The following is a 12,962-nucleotide window of genomic DNA, read 5'->3' as shown; positions in this document are numbered from 1 at the left end:
TTCTAGGCTCTGTGGTTTTGGGCAAGTGATTTCACCTTCCTGTGCCTGAGTTTGCCAATCTGTGAAATGGTATGATAACAGCACCTACCTCATGGACTTGTTGGAGAATGAAGCAATTTAATAAAGCTCTTAGAACAATATCTGGTGCTCAGTAAAATGTCAGCTAATGGTTATTCTCATTTCTGCACCTTTTTCATATTATATGTTTCATATATACATGTATGCTTTTCTAATATTCTCTTTTCTGCACCTTGCTTTTTTCACCAACCCAGTGTCACTCGGAGATCATTCAAGAGGCACACAAGTAGGTCTCCTATCCTTTTTTACGTCTGTGGTGCCTCCTCTAGGACCCACATCCAATAAATTATTTCCACGTTTCATTAACGGACATGTGGGTGGCTGCCAGTCTTTTGCTGTCGTAAGTGATGCTGTAGGGTGTACTCTGTGCATCAAGGTAACAGAGGCCCTCCCCTTGGTGGGGCTATATTCCTGAGTGTGGGGGGGTGCCATGAGGACACCCCAGTCTCTCTGCCTCTGGGAGTCTAGAAGGGCTCAGGTACACAGCTGCAGGATTTCTTCCCTCAGATGAAGTCACCCTCCATGGTCTGTGGGGATGGGCTGGGGGGTGGGGAGCACAGACCCCTGTCAGCTCTTCATTTACGTAGAACACCTATAATGTGCTGTGTTGCACAGAGTTGGGAACAAGTGACAGAGAAAGCCCTAGGCCCTACCCTCACGGAGCCTGTGATGCAGTGGGAAACAAAGACCCATTCCCAGATAGACATGGCCTAGCATGGTCAGGGGAAGGATGGGGGCTGCTCGCATATCATAGACAAGACCTGAAAGGAGCAAAGTGGTCAGCCGGTGACAAAGTAGGGAATTGCATTCCAGAGGGTGTTACAGCAAATGCACACTCTGGAGGAGAGCGAGCATGCTTGATCAAGGATATTCAAGTCGCTCCGTGTGACTAGGCTTTGGACTACAGAGGGAGAAAAGGTGCCTGGGCTAGGAAGGACTACAGGGATGAGATTATGCAGGGCTCTGGAAAACAATTGAGTTTGGATGTTTCCCTGGGGTCCTGGGGAGTCATGGAAGGTTCCCAGGGTGTTGTCCCCAGACCATTAGTATCAGCATCACCTGGAATCTTGCTGGAAATACAAATTCTCCAGCCCCATCTCAAAACTTACTGAATCAAAACCCCTGGGGGTGGAGCCCAACAACCTGTTTTAACAAGCTCTTTTGGTGAGTCTAATGCATGCTAAGGTTTGAAAACCACTGGGGTTTAGAGTAAAGTCAGCTTTGCAGTTCATCAAAAAATCATGGTCTGGGGAATTCCCTGGCGGTCCAGGGGTTAGGACTCCACACTTTCATTGCAGAGGGCCCAGGTTCAATCCCTGGTCGGGGAATTAGGATCCCCGGAAAAAAAAAAAAAAGTCATGGTCTGAGTCCTTAACTGTTAGGCATCAGAATAACAATGAAAACTGTTAACTTATTGAATATTTACTTGTGCCAGGCATTCTTCACGTGCTATCTTATTGGCTTCCCGAAACAGCTCTATGAGATGGCTGCCTTTGTCCCTGTTCTGTAGAGAAGGGTGTTAAGCCGCAGTCAGATTAATTCCCATATGGAGACCAAATTGTTTTTCACTAGAATTGTGATATCAATGTCTGATTGGGTAGAAAGACAAGTAGGCGAGAACCACCAATAGGAACTCCTTGAAGGGCTTCCCATCGCAAACTTCGTCCCCAGCACCCTCTGCCGGCCAGGCCTCGCGCTACTGGGTGTTGAGCACCGCCCTCCCTCCGCCCCGCAAGCCGTAGGCGCTGGTTGGGGTGCGCGTTACCATGGAGACAGGCGGGCGAGGCAGGCGTGCCTCGAGAAAGGCAGAAGTCGGTTGTGGAAGTGTAGGCGGCCATTTTGAGACCGGGCAAGAGGGGCGGGACTGGAGCGGCCGAGTGACGGTTGACCGGTTCAACTTAGAGACTGGTACCACGGGGAGGGGAGAAGAGGGAGGTGCCTGGGGTCATGCCTGGGAGGGAAGGGTGGGGGGGGCGGGGTTAAGAAGGGGAGGGGAGGGGGGAGGCGAGGAGGGGAAAGGCTGGGGAAAAGGAGGACAGTCCAGGGACTGGGCACAGGAGGGGCGGGGCGGAGAAAGGGCGGGGCGAGGAGTCGGGAGAGGCTAAGAGAAGAAGCGGGGCGATGAATAGGGTCGGGGCTAGAAGAGGCGGAGCGTAGAGCCAGGCTGTCCAGGGAATGGAAAGGGGTGGTGAAAAGGGAGGGGGCGAAAAGGTGTCGGGGTTCAGGGGGAAGGTGAGGATCAAGAAAGTGCTGACTGACAAGGTAGCGCCGACAAGGAACGAGGAGAAGTTGCAGGACGAGGAGAGGGTGCGGAGCGAGGGGAAGACCAGTGGCTAGGAGAGTTCCCAAGGCAAAGAAAGCGTCTCTAAAGAGAAGGGGCGGGGCCATAGGAGGGGGCGGGGCAAGGAGCTGGCTTGGGAAGAACAGCTCCCCCAGGATGAGGGGGAAGGGTGGGTCTATAAGGGGCGGGACGAGGAGCAGAAGCCGAGCGAGGAGCAAGCTCCAGGCGAGAAACAGGAGCGGGGACAGGGGAAGCGCGGGGCGTGGGGAAGGGGCGGGGAAGGTCCGGAAACAGGATCCGGAGAGGGGCGGGTCTAGAGGCAGGACCCGGTACCTGGGCAGGGCCCGAGCACGGACAATGGGGCGGTGCGAAGAGAAGTGGGGGGCGGGGCAAGAAGTGGGGGCGGAGCCACGTGCAGGTTCGCGACCAGAGGAAGTGGGGAAAATAGGTGGGGCGCAGCTAAATCGAGAAACAGAAACCGAGACCCAGTGAAGAGTAGCGGTGGGAGGCAGAGCAGGGGCAAGAGGAAAGAAGTGTGGGGCAAGGTTAAGGGGAGAGGCCAGGAGGCCGAACGAAACCAGGAGTAGGGGCGTGGCCAGGAGCAACAGGAGGGGCGAGACCTGGAGTAGTAGCAGAGGCGGGGTCCAGAAGTGTAGTAGATGCAGGGTCTGGGGCAGGGCCGAGTTCTGGAGCAGAGGCGGAGCCAGGAACAAAAGCAAGGGTGGAGCCTGGAGCAAGAGCAGGAGAGGAGCGAGGAGCAAAAGTAGGAGTGGAGCGTCTGAGCAGAGGCGGGGCCAGGAGCAGGGACTGGACGAAGCACCGGAGCGAGGCGGGATCTCAGAAGGCGCCTACCAAGAACAGTCTTGCAGGCTGGTGACCTCCGCATTCTCCAGGTTGAAGCCACGTTATCCACTGCCCCGAGATGTCCCCTGCTGGCCCTGCGTGGCCGAGGCTCCGAGTCCTGCAGACGCTGTGGGCACTGCTGGTGGTGCTGTTGGCACCGTGGAGGTTGTGGGCGATAAAGAATACCCAGGAGTGCACCTGGCAAGTTGTCCTGAACAACTTTGAGACAGTAGGCAAGAAGGACGCGAGCGATCGTTTCGTCGATCAAGAGCCCTTGTACACAGTGGACAAAGTGTTCAGCCAGCTAGTGGACGCGCCCATCGACCCGGACGAGGTGAGGGGACTGGTGTCAGGCAAACGGGAGAGGTCCTGGACCTGCACCCCACTGGGCTCTGGACATTTGCCCACCCTCTCCTTGCAGACATACCTGGGCTTTCCTTACTACCTGAAGATCAACTACTCCTGCAAGGGAGAGGTGAGTGGGTGCAGAGGGGGTGGGTTCATTCTGTTGGGGCCTCAGTTTCTCCATCTCTAACATTTGAATAGCGGTGGCACCACCAGACCCTAGGGACCTTAAAGATTCAAGAAAATTCCCAGTATCCCACGAGGCACATAGTTGGTGCTCAAGTAAGCTTTCTATTTCCATGTTTTAAAATTGACGTATAGAGTCTTACCTGGCGGTCCAGTAGTTAAGACTCCGCGCTTTCACTGCAGGGGACACGGGTTCCATCCCTGGTCCGGGAACTAAGATCTCGCATGCCCCACATCGCGGCCAAACAAAACAAAATAACAACAACAAAACACTTTCCTCAATAAAGTGAAGAAAATATTTTTCGAAAATTGAGATATAGGGCTTCCCTGGTGGCGCAGTGGTTGAGAGTCTGCCTGCCGATGCAGGGGACGCGGGTTTGTGCCCCGGTCCGGGAGGATCCCACATGCCGCGGAGCGGCTAGGCCCGTAAGCCATGGCCGCGGAGCCTGTGCTCCGCAACGGGAGAGGCCACAACAGTGAGAGGCCCGCGCACCGCAAAAAAAAAAAAAAAAAAAAAAAAAAAAATTGAGATATAATTCACATACCATAAATTCACTATTTTAAAATATACAGTTCGGGAATTCCTTGGCGGTTCAGTGGTTAGGACTCTGAGCTTCCACTGCAGGGGACACGGGTTCCATCCCTGGTTGGGGAAATGAGATCCTGCAAGCTGCGGGATACAGTTCAATAGTTTTTTGTATATTTACAAAGTTGTGCAACCATCACCATTATCTTGTTCCAGCACATTTTATTTTAAATTAATTAATTAATTTATTTATTTGGTTGCGCTGGGCCTTAGTTGCAGCATGTGGGCTCTAGTTCCCTGAGCAGGGATCAAACCCGGGCCCCCTGTATCGGGAGCGAGGAGTCTTAACCACTGCGCCACCAGGGAAGTCCCCTCAGCACATTTTTATCACCTCAAGAGGAAACCCTGTACCCCCATCCCTCCAGCCCCTGGAGACCACTAATCTACTTTTTTCCCCTATGAATTTGCTTATTCTGGACATTTCATATAAAGAATGGAATCAGGGGCTTCCCTGGTGGCGCAGTGGTTGGGAGTCCGCCTGCCGATGCAGGGGACGCGGGTTTGTGCCCCGGTCCGGGAAGATCCCACATGCCACGGAGCGGCTGGGCCCGTGAGCCATGGCCGCTGAGCCTGCGCGTCCGGAGCCTGTGCTCCACAACGGGAGAGGCCAGAACAGTGAGAGGCCCGCGTACCGCAAAAAAAAAAAAAAAAAAAGAATGGAATCATACAATATGTGGCCTTTTGTATCTGACTTCTTCTCAAGGCTTATCCATGTTGTAGCATGCGTTAGTATTTCCTTTTTATGGCTGAGTAATAATATTCAGTTGTATGGATGTGCTACATTTTGCTTATCCATTCATTAATTGACGGACATTTGGGTTATTTCCACTTTTGAGGGGGGATATTACGAATAATGCTGCTATGAACATGTCTGTACAAGTTTTTGTGTAAACATCTGTTTTCAGTTCTCTTCACTATATACCTAGGAAAGGAATTGCTGGGTCATATGTTAACTCTGTTTCTCTTCTGAGGAACTGCCAGCCTGTTCTCCAAAGCAGCTACACATCATTTTATATTCCCATCAACAATGTATGAAGGGTCCAGTTTTTTCTATATCCTCACTTGCTCTTGTTCATCTTTTTGATTATAGCCATCTAGTATGTCTAGTATCTAGTATGTGTGAAATGGTATCTCAGCGTGGTTTTGACTTGCATTTGCCTCGTAACTAGAGATGTTGAACATCTTTTCATATGCTCGTTGGCCATTTAACTTCTTTGGAGAAACGTCTGTTCAGCTCCTTTGCCCATTTAAAAACTGGGTTATTTGTCTTTCTACTGTTGCATTGGAAAATTTCTTTTTATATACTGGATACTAGTTCCTTATCAGATATATAATTTGTAAATATTTTTCACATTCCATGTCTTTTCACTATCTTGATGATGTCCTTTAAAGCACAAAAGCTTTATGTTTATTGAGATATAATTCACATATCATACAATAGCACCAAAGTTTTTAATTTTGATAAAGTCCAATTTATCATTTTTTTTCACTTGTTGCTGGTGCTTTTGGTGTTGTCTAAAAAGGCTTTACCTAACCAAAGTCACGAAAATTTACTTCCATGTTTTCTTCTAAGAGTTGTTTGTTTGTTTTAGCTCTTACGTGTAGGCCTACGATCCATTTTGAGTTAGGTTTTGTATATGGTGTGAGGTAGGGGTCCAACTTCTACATGTGAATATCCAGTTATGCCAGTACCATTTGTTGAAAAGATTATTCTTTCCTCATTGAATTGTCTTGGCACCCTTGTCAAAAATCAATTGACCATAAATATAAGGGTTTATTTCTGGGTATAATTCTATTCCGTTGCTCTATATGTCTATCCATATGCCAGTACAACACAGTCTTGATCACTGTAGTTTTGTATTAAGTTTTCAAATTGGGAAGTTTGAGTCCTCCAACTTTGTTCTTCTTTAAGACTGTTTTGGCTCAAGTAAGCTTTCTGAGGACAGTAGAATGTTGTGGTCTAGAACTGAAGTTCTGGAGGCTACAGACCTGGGTTTGAATCTGCCATTAGCTAACGTTACTTGGAGGAAGTATAGCATGATAGTGAATCCTTTGGGCTGTGGAGCCAGGCTGCCTGGCTTCAAATCCCAGCTCTGCTACATAATAGCTGTGTGATCTCAGGCAAGTTACTTAACTTCTCTGTACCAAAGTTTCCTCATCCTTAACAAGGGTCCAATAATGATCATACCCATTTCATAAAATGCTTAAATAAGTGTGAAGCACTTAGCACAGTGCCTGGTTCATAGACAGGGCTCAGTGAATGCTAGCAACAAGTTTCTAGAGTGTGACCCTGGGCAGAGAGTTTACTCCATGAGCCTTCTCTCCTTATCTGTGAATTCCTTTTTCTGTTCATGCAACACCTGCTCTGAGTCAGATCCTCTTTTTTTTTTTTCACAATGGGGTGGGGAAGGCAGTACAATGATAAACAACGTGGCCAGGTTTTTCTTCTGGATGCAGTCCACCAGGGAAACAGACAATTGGCAAGTAAATACATAAAATAATTTATTACAGTAATCAGTGCAAAGATGAAAATAAAATGAGGTGATATGTCAGAAAGGAGGGTGTTAGCTGGGGTGGTTGGGGAAGGTCTCTGAAAAGCTTGAGCAGAGACTGGAATGATGAAGAGGGACACACATGTGGAGAACTGGGGAAAACATCTGGGCTGAGGGAACAGCCAGGACGGAAGCCAGTGTGTATGGGGAACCGACCAGAGGCCTGTGTGGCTGGAGGAGAGTGAGCGAGGGGGAGAGTGGGAGGAGATAGTGAGGACCTGGCTTTCCCCCTGAGTGAGGTAGAGCCATGAGAAGGTTCTGAGCAGAGGAGGGATGTGATGGGACTCAGGTGTTCACAGGCCTAATGGGGGGCAGGGCAGCAGCAAGGAGACAGGGAGGGGGCTGATGCTCAGTCCGGGCAGGAGTTGAGAGTGGACAGCACCAGTGTGGTCAAGGCCACTGTAGCCCTGACGGGGAGGAGGTCCCCGCCCACCAGCACCTGCTACCCTGTGATTGGAAACCCTGAGGCAGGACTGGGGCCGGTGTAGGGGACAGGATTGAAAGGGCCCCGGCCTAGGCATTCCTCAGGATGAAGGCCTGTGCAAAAGGGGTCAGACCCGTTAAATCTCCCGCCTGCATCTCACAGCTGCCCCCAGCACCCCTGCCCACAGTGGCTTGAGCACTCTTGGGGATGCCTCCAAGCCTTTGCTAGTGCTATTCTAGGGACTTCCCTGGTGGTCCAGTGGGCCCTCCCAGTGCGGGGGGCACGGGTTCAATCCCTGGTTGGGGAACTAAGATCCTGCATGCCGCACGGTGTGGCCAAAAAAAAAAAAATTAGTGCTGTTCTATACCCTAAAACACCTATCTTCTCCTTCCATCTCCGCTCAAGCCCTGCCCTCCCTTCTTAGCCCAGCCAGGATCCTGGCATCTCTGGGAGGTTGTCCCTGGCTGCCCCGTCACCCTCTTCCCCAGTTCCTTTCTGTCTAACTGCCCCATCCCACCCTCAGCCCCAGGCCCCAGCCCACAAACCTGGTGGCGATGGCAGAGACTCTAATTTCTCTGGATAGGGGGTGGGGTAGAAGCCTCAAGAATGGGACTTGAAATCCCTGAAGTGAGGGAAGAGGCTGCTAGTATTTTGGGTGCCAGGCACTCCCACCTTTATGTTTTTGCTTATCCCATGCTGTTTTTCCCCATGCATTCCCTACATCCAAATTCTGTCTGAGGTCCTTGCTCTGGACTCACCTCCTCCAGGAAGACCTCCTGACTCCCTCCACAGCCCAAAGCACTTCTGCTCGTCTCCTAGCCTGGCCCATCCCCTGCCCCAGCCCCAAACCTAAACCATGTTCTCTAACCTTCCCTCAGTGGAGAGTCTGCTCTCCTGACCCAGCCCCAGGGAGAAGACAGGCTAGTAAAGGTAGGGTCAAGGCAGCGGGACCCACAGGCTATCTTAAGGACACACTTGTGGGGCCATCTCGCCCTCAGTCCTCTGAGGCCCTGGTCCGCAAGGGCCACCTGACGGGGCTGAAGCCGGTGGTGCTGGTCACCTTCCAGTCCCCAGTCAACTTCCATCGCTGGAAGATAGAGCAGCTACAGATCCAGATGGAGGCAGCCCCCTTCCGCAGCAGAGGTGGGCCTGGAGGGCTCCTGGAGGGGTCACAGCATGGCGGGCATGTGGGGGCATTGCCAGGGACCTCAGCAGGGTTCATGACCTTGAGGGGAGGCTGGAACCATCAAAGGGGCCTATGACCTGGTGGGCATGGGGGTTTGTTGGGGGCCTCACAGAGGTGTCTGACCTGGAGGGGGGCCTGGGGAGGCGTCAGCAGGTTGCTTGGCCTAGATGGGACCACACAGAGGCCCCAGTGGGGTCCATGGCTGAGGGGAGGCGTGGGGAGTTGCAGGGGGATCCCAGTGGTCTGTGGCCTCGGGGGCTTGCTGCTGGAAGGCCCCAGCAGCCTCAGTACCCCCTGCCTGCCAGCAGAGAGGTGTAATGCAGAGGAAGTGTGTCTCATGAGCTGGTATACACCCATGCCCATCAAGAACGGCAGCGTGGTCATGCGCGTGGACGTTAGCAGCAACGGCCTGGGGCCCTTCATTCCCAATAAAAGGTGCCCTTTCCCAAACCTGGGGCAGGGGGTAGTCTCTGGGAAGGGCTTCCTAATCCCCAGATCCCCAAAGAAGACAGGAGGAGCCCAAAGGGAGGGAACTGGACAGGGAGGTGGCAGTGAGCTGTAGCAGGAGCTGGAATGCATGCCCCACACCCACCTCCAGGTTTCAGGTGAATATCAACGGCTTCCTGGAGAGACAGCGAGACAACACACTCCAATTCACTGTGGGAAATGAGGTGAGGGGGGCCCGGATGGTGGGAAGGGTAGAAGAGGGGGTTAAAGACAGTAGGCTGGGGCCCTGATTACTTCCCAAACGAGCGGCAGATTCCATTTACAGAGCATTTACTGTGTGCTGGGCCCCTGGCGACGTGCCCTGCTAAATGCACAATCACATTAGGTCTTGACAGTGACCTGTGAGGGAAGGTGCTCTCACATACCCATTTTAAAGAGGAGAAAACTGAGGCCCCAAAAGGGTGGAGCCATTTGCCCACAGGCTCTCGGCATGTACACATGGAACGAGACTTGAAACTGTGTCTGCCTGACTCCTGCACCCATATTCTTAACCACAGTGCATTCACTCATTCATTCATTCATTCAGCAGGCACTTCCTGAGCACACAGTGTGGCACCATGGGAACATAACAGTGAACACACAGACCCAAACCGCTGTCCTCTCTTAGAGCTGACATTCTAGTGGGAGAGACAGACAGCAAACCAGTACACATGAAATCAGGTAAATTCTGTAGCAGGTTAAAAGGTAGTTAGTGCTCTGGAGAGAATTCAGAGTGAGGGGAACTGGGTCTGTGCAGGAGGGGACGGCAGTGTTTAATGGAATGCTCAAGAAAGGCATAACTGGTGGGAATTCCCCAGCAGTCCAGTGGGTAGGACTCTGTGCCTTCACTTCGGAGGGCCCAGGTTCGATCCCTGGTCGGGGATATAAGATCCCACAAGACCCCACAAGCCGCGCAGCGTGGCCAAAAAAAAAAAAAAAAAAAGGCGTAATTGAGAAGCTTGGCATTTGGGTAAAGGGAATCACGTGGCTACCAGGGGATACAGAGGGAGCAGTCTGTGCAAAGGCTCTGAGGAGCGGGAGACCCATGTGGCCGGGAGAGAGTGGGTGAGAGGGAGAGTGCTGGGGGATGAGATCAGAGAGGCGATGGGGCAAATAGACGGAACCGTGGGAGAGGGAAGGGAGGGGCGTGTTGAGCAGCCCTCCTGCCCCTCCCCGCAGCTCTTCAATCTGATACCCCGGTACTTTGTGAATGTCCCGTCGAGGCCCTTGTGGTACACTGTGGACCAGGCACCTGTGTTCATCCTGGGCGGCATCCCTGAGGAGAAGGCCATCCTGCTGACTGACACAAACTTCAAGGACTTCTTTCTCGTGGAGGTGAGTTGATGTAGGGCAGATGGTGGTCTGGGCCTCAGCTCCTAAAATGGTGGGGGGGCCTGGGACCAGAGAAAGGTCCCCAAAGACCTACCACCAATGAGAGGCAAATAGCATGAATGAAAGACCTAAGACTGCAACCAGACAGCCTGGGTTCAGGTCCTGGTTCTGCCACCTCCTGGCTGTGTGATGTTGGGCAAGTCACTTTACCTGGGCCTCAGATTCCCCATCTGTAAAATGGGAGCAATACTTATATTTACCTCACAGAACCATTGCGAGGATGGTATAAATTCATGTCAGCCGGACACAGAATGAGCACTACGTGAGTCAAAGCTATCATTACTTATAGGTCCACCATTTCTAATTCTGAAATCCAAAATCTTTGAAACGGCGTTTTCAGAAGTTTAGGGCTAAAATGTATTTGTTGAGAAACTCCGACCTGAGCTAACAAAGGCTACTTTTTTTAGTCTTTATGCATTCCATTTAGTGTTACTATTCAGATACTGCCCTGCAGAAATATTAAGGAGTTTGATTATGGGGTGTTGCCCCAGACCCCACTGGGGTTTGGATGGTATATATGTGCCATCTTACCTTCTAAACTGGAAAATTCTGAATTTCGATACACGTCTGGCCCCTAGGGTTTCAAGTTCAGCATTGTGAACCTATATTATTCCCGGAACAGGGAAGGAGTGTCTGAAGCAAGGTTCTTTTGGTGTGAATGACAAACACGTTTGAATTAATTGCAGCTGTAGGCAGAACTGCAAACCAGTTTGGTTTAAGCAGAGAAATGGATTTAGTAGGTGTGCCTAACTGCAAAGCCCAGACACAGCTCAGCCTGCAGGCCTGGCTTGATTCAGGGCTCACATAAGGACTCCAGCTTTCGGTTCCACTTCTTCTGGATTAACTCCATCCTCAGTGTGATTCGTATCATCCCAACTCCCAGGCAGAGAGAAAGGGAGCGTCTGTTTCCCAAATAACTTTAAAAACAAACAAACAAACAAAAAACCCTTGAAATTTGTTTGCTTTGCCCTGATTGGCCCAGCTTGAGTCATGTGTCCCAAAAGAATGGAATGTGACAGCTGGCTTAGCACAGGTCATGAGATCCATCCTAGTGAGGACGGCAGCCGAGACAAGAGGCAGAGAAAGGATGGTTCCCCCAGAGTGAAATCAGGCTAGCTTTGCCACAGGTTGGGGGGATAAGATGCTGGTTGTTAATTGTGTCCAAGATAACAGCTGTGCAGACCGCAACCCCAAAAGATTGCCTTAGCCTCCTCCCCTTAAGGTTGAAAGCCCCGCACGTGATTTCTGACAACCCCATGTGGACTAATGTTCTCTCAGGTCCCTCTGGCCATGAATTCCGGCTTCTACTGATCTCATTTCATTGACAGTCTCCCTGTCCTGGGTCAGCTCTCTCGGTTCTGGCCCAAGTCTTTCCAGACCTTGCTCAGTTTTCATGCTCCTGACCCAAACACACCCACAGGAAGTATGTGGCCGATGTGGATTCTGCTGAAGAGATTTGGAGGACAGAGAAGGCGGTTTATGTCATGAGAATGAAAAGTGCAATTTGAACTTCAGTCATCCTTGTTCTTTTTTTTTTTTTAATTTATCAAGATGAAACTCATAAAATTCACCGCTTTTTTTTTTTTTAAGATTTTTTTGATGTGGACCATTTTTTTAAACTCTCTATTGAATTTGTTACAACACTGCCTCTGTTCCATGCCCTGGCCCTTTGGCCTCGAGGCACGTGGGATTCCAGCTCCCCGACCAGGGATCGAACCCACACCCCCTGCACTGGAAGGCGAAGTCCCAACCACTGGACCGCCAAGGAAGTCCCTAAAATTCACCACTTTAAAGTGAACCATTTAGTACCATTGAGTACATTGATACTGTGCAACCACCAACTCTTGTTTCCAAAAAGTTTCCATCACTCCAAAATCGAAGCCTACTTATTCTCATTCTTTAATCACAGGGATTTTCCCCATATTGTTGTCTCCTCTCTGTTTTCCTTCCTCTTGTTTCACCTCACCACTCCCTTCTAGACGGCCCCTAGGGTCCCATAGGAATCCTCCCCCTACGCGGCTCTCTTCGGCCCTGAGTTGGTCAGGTTTAGATACTGTAACAGGAGTTCCCTGGTAGCCTAGTGGTTTGGATTCTGGGCTTTCAGTGTCATGGCCTGGGTTCAATCCCTGGTCAGGGAACATCCCGCAAGCTGCATGGCCAAAAAAAAAAAAAAAACAAACAAACCTGTAACAAAGAGACTCCTGAGAGAGAATAGCTTAAATAGTTGCTGTTGCTCATTCCCCGAACAGTTCAGAAGTGAGAAACCGCAGTCCCTTCTATTTTCCTGCTTCACCATCCTCTAGGCCCCAGGTGTTGATCTCATCAGTGTGATCAGAGCTGGGTCATGCCTACGTCCATATTCCAGCCAACTGGGAAGGAGAAGGAGCAGAAATGAAGGGCAAGCTATTTTCTCTTAAGCAAGTTTCACTTCCACTCACATTCCATTACTGAGGAATTAGTTGCTTGGCTACATCCAACTGCAAAGGAGGCTGGGAAGTATAATTTCTATTTGGGTGGCACATGCCCTGCTAAAACTCAATTACCAAAGAATATGGGAGAAAGGGATTTGGGAGCCCAACTAGCCACCTGCCAAAAATGGAAGA

The 12,962-nt window shown here is 50.8% G+C and overlaps 1 protein-coding gene across 10 annotated transcripts in view; it reads left to right on the top strand.

Moving 5' to 3' along the window:
* Nucleotides 1-1,969: 1,969 nt before the first annotated feature.
* Nucleotides 1,970-12,962, top strand: part of CATSPERG (cation channel sperm associated auxiliary subunit gamma) — a 28,823-nt gene continuing 17,830 nt past the window's right edge. For 4 of the 10 annotated variants that reach the window (XM_060288892.1, XM_060288888.2, XM_060288896.1 and 1 more), the window contains exons 1-2: nucleotides 2,767-3,677; nucleotides 10,147-10,302. In XM_060288892.1, coding sequence (XP_060144875.1) covers nucleotides 3,282-3,677; nucleotides 10,147-10,302 — 552 coding nt within the window. In that variant the 5' untranslated portion in view covers nucleotides 2,767-3,281. Of the gene's footprint in view, nucleotides 1,987-2,290; nucleotides 2,341-2,502; nucleotides 2,585-2,766; nucleotides 3,678-8,293; nucleotides 8,439-8,789; nucleotides 8,917-9,079; nucleotides 9,153-10,146; nucleotides 10,303-12,962 lie in introns of those variants that run through there. The other 6 variants (XM_030874370.3, XM_060288891.1, XM_060288890.1 and 3 more) reach the window with 6 other exon arrangements.

This window comes from Globicephala melas, chromosome 19 (assembly GCF_963455315.2).
Source record: "Globicephala melas chromosome 19, mGloMel1.2, whole genome shotgun sequence".
Lineage (NCBI taxonomy): Eukaryota > Metazoa > Chordata > Mammalia > Artiodactyla > Delphinidae > Globicephala > Globicephala melas.
This window is presented reverse-complemented; position numbering and strand designations above follow the sequence as displayed.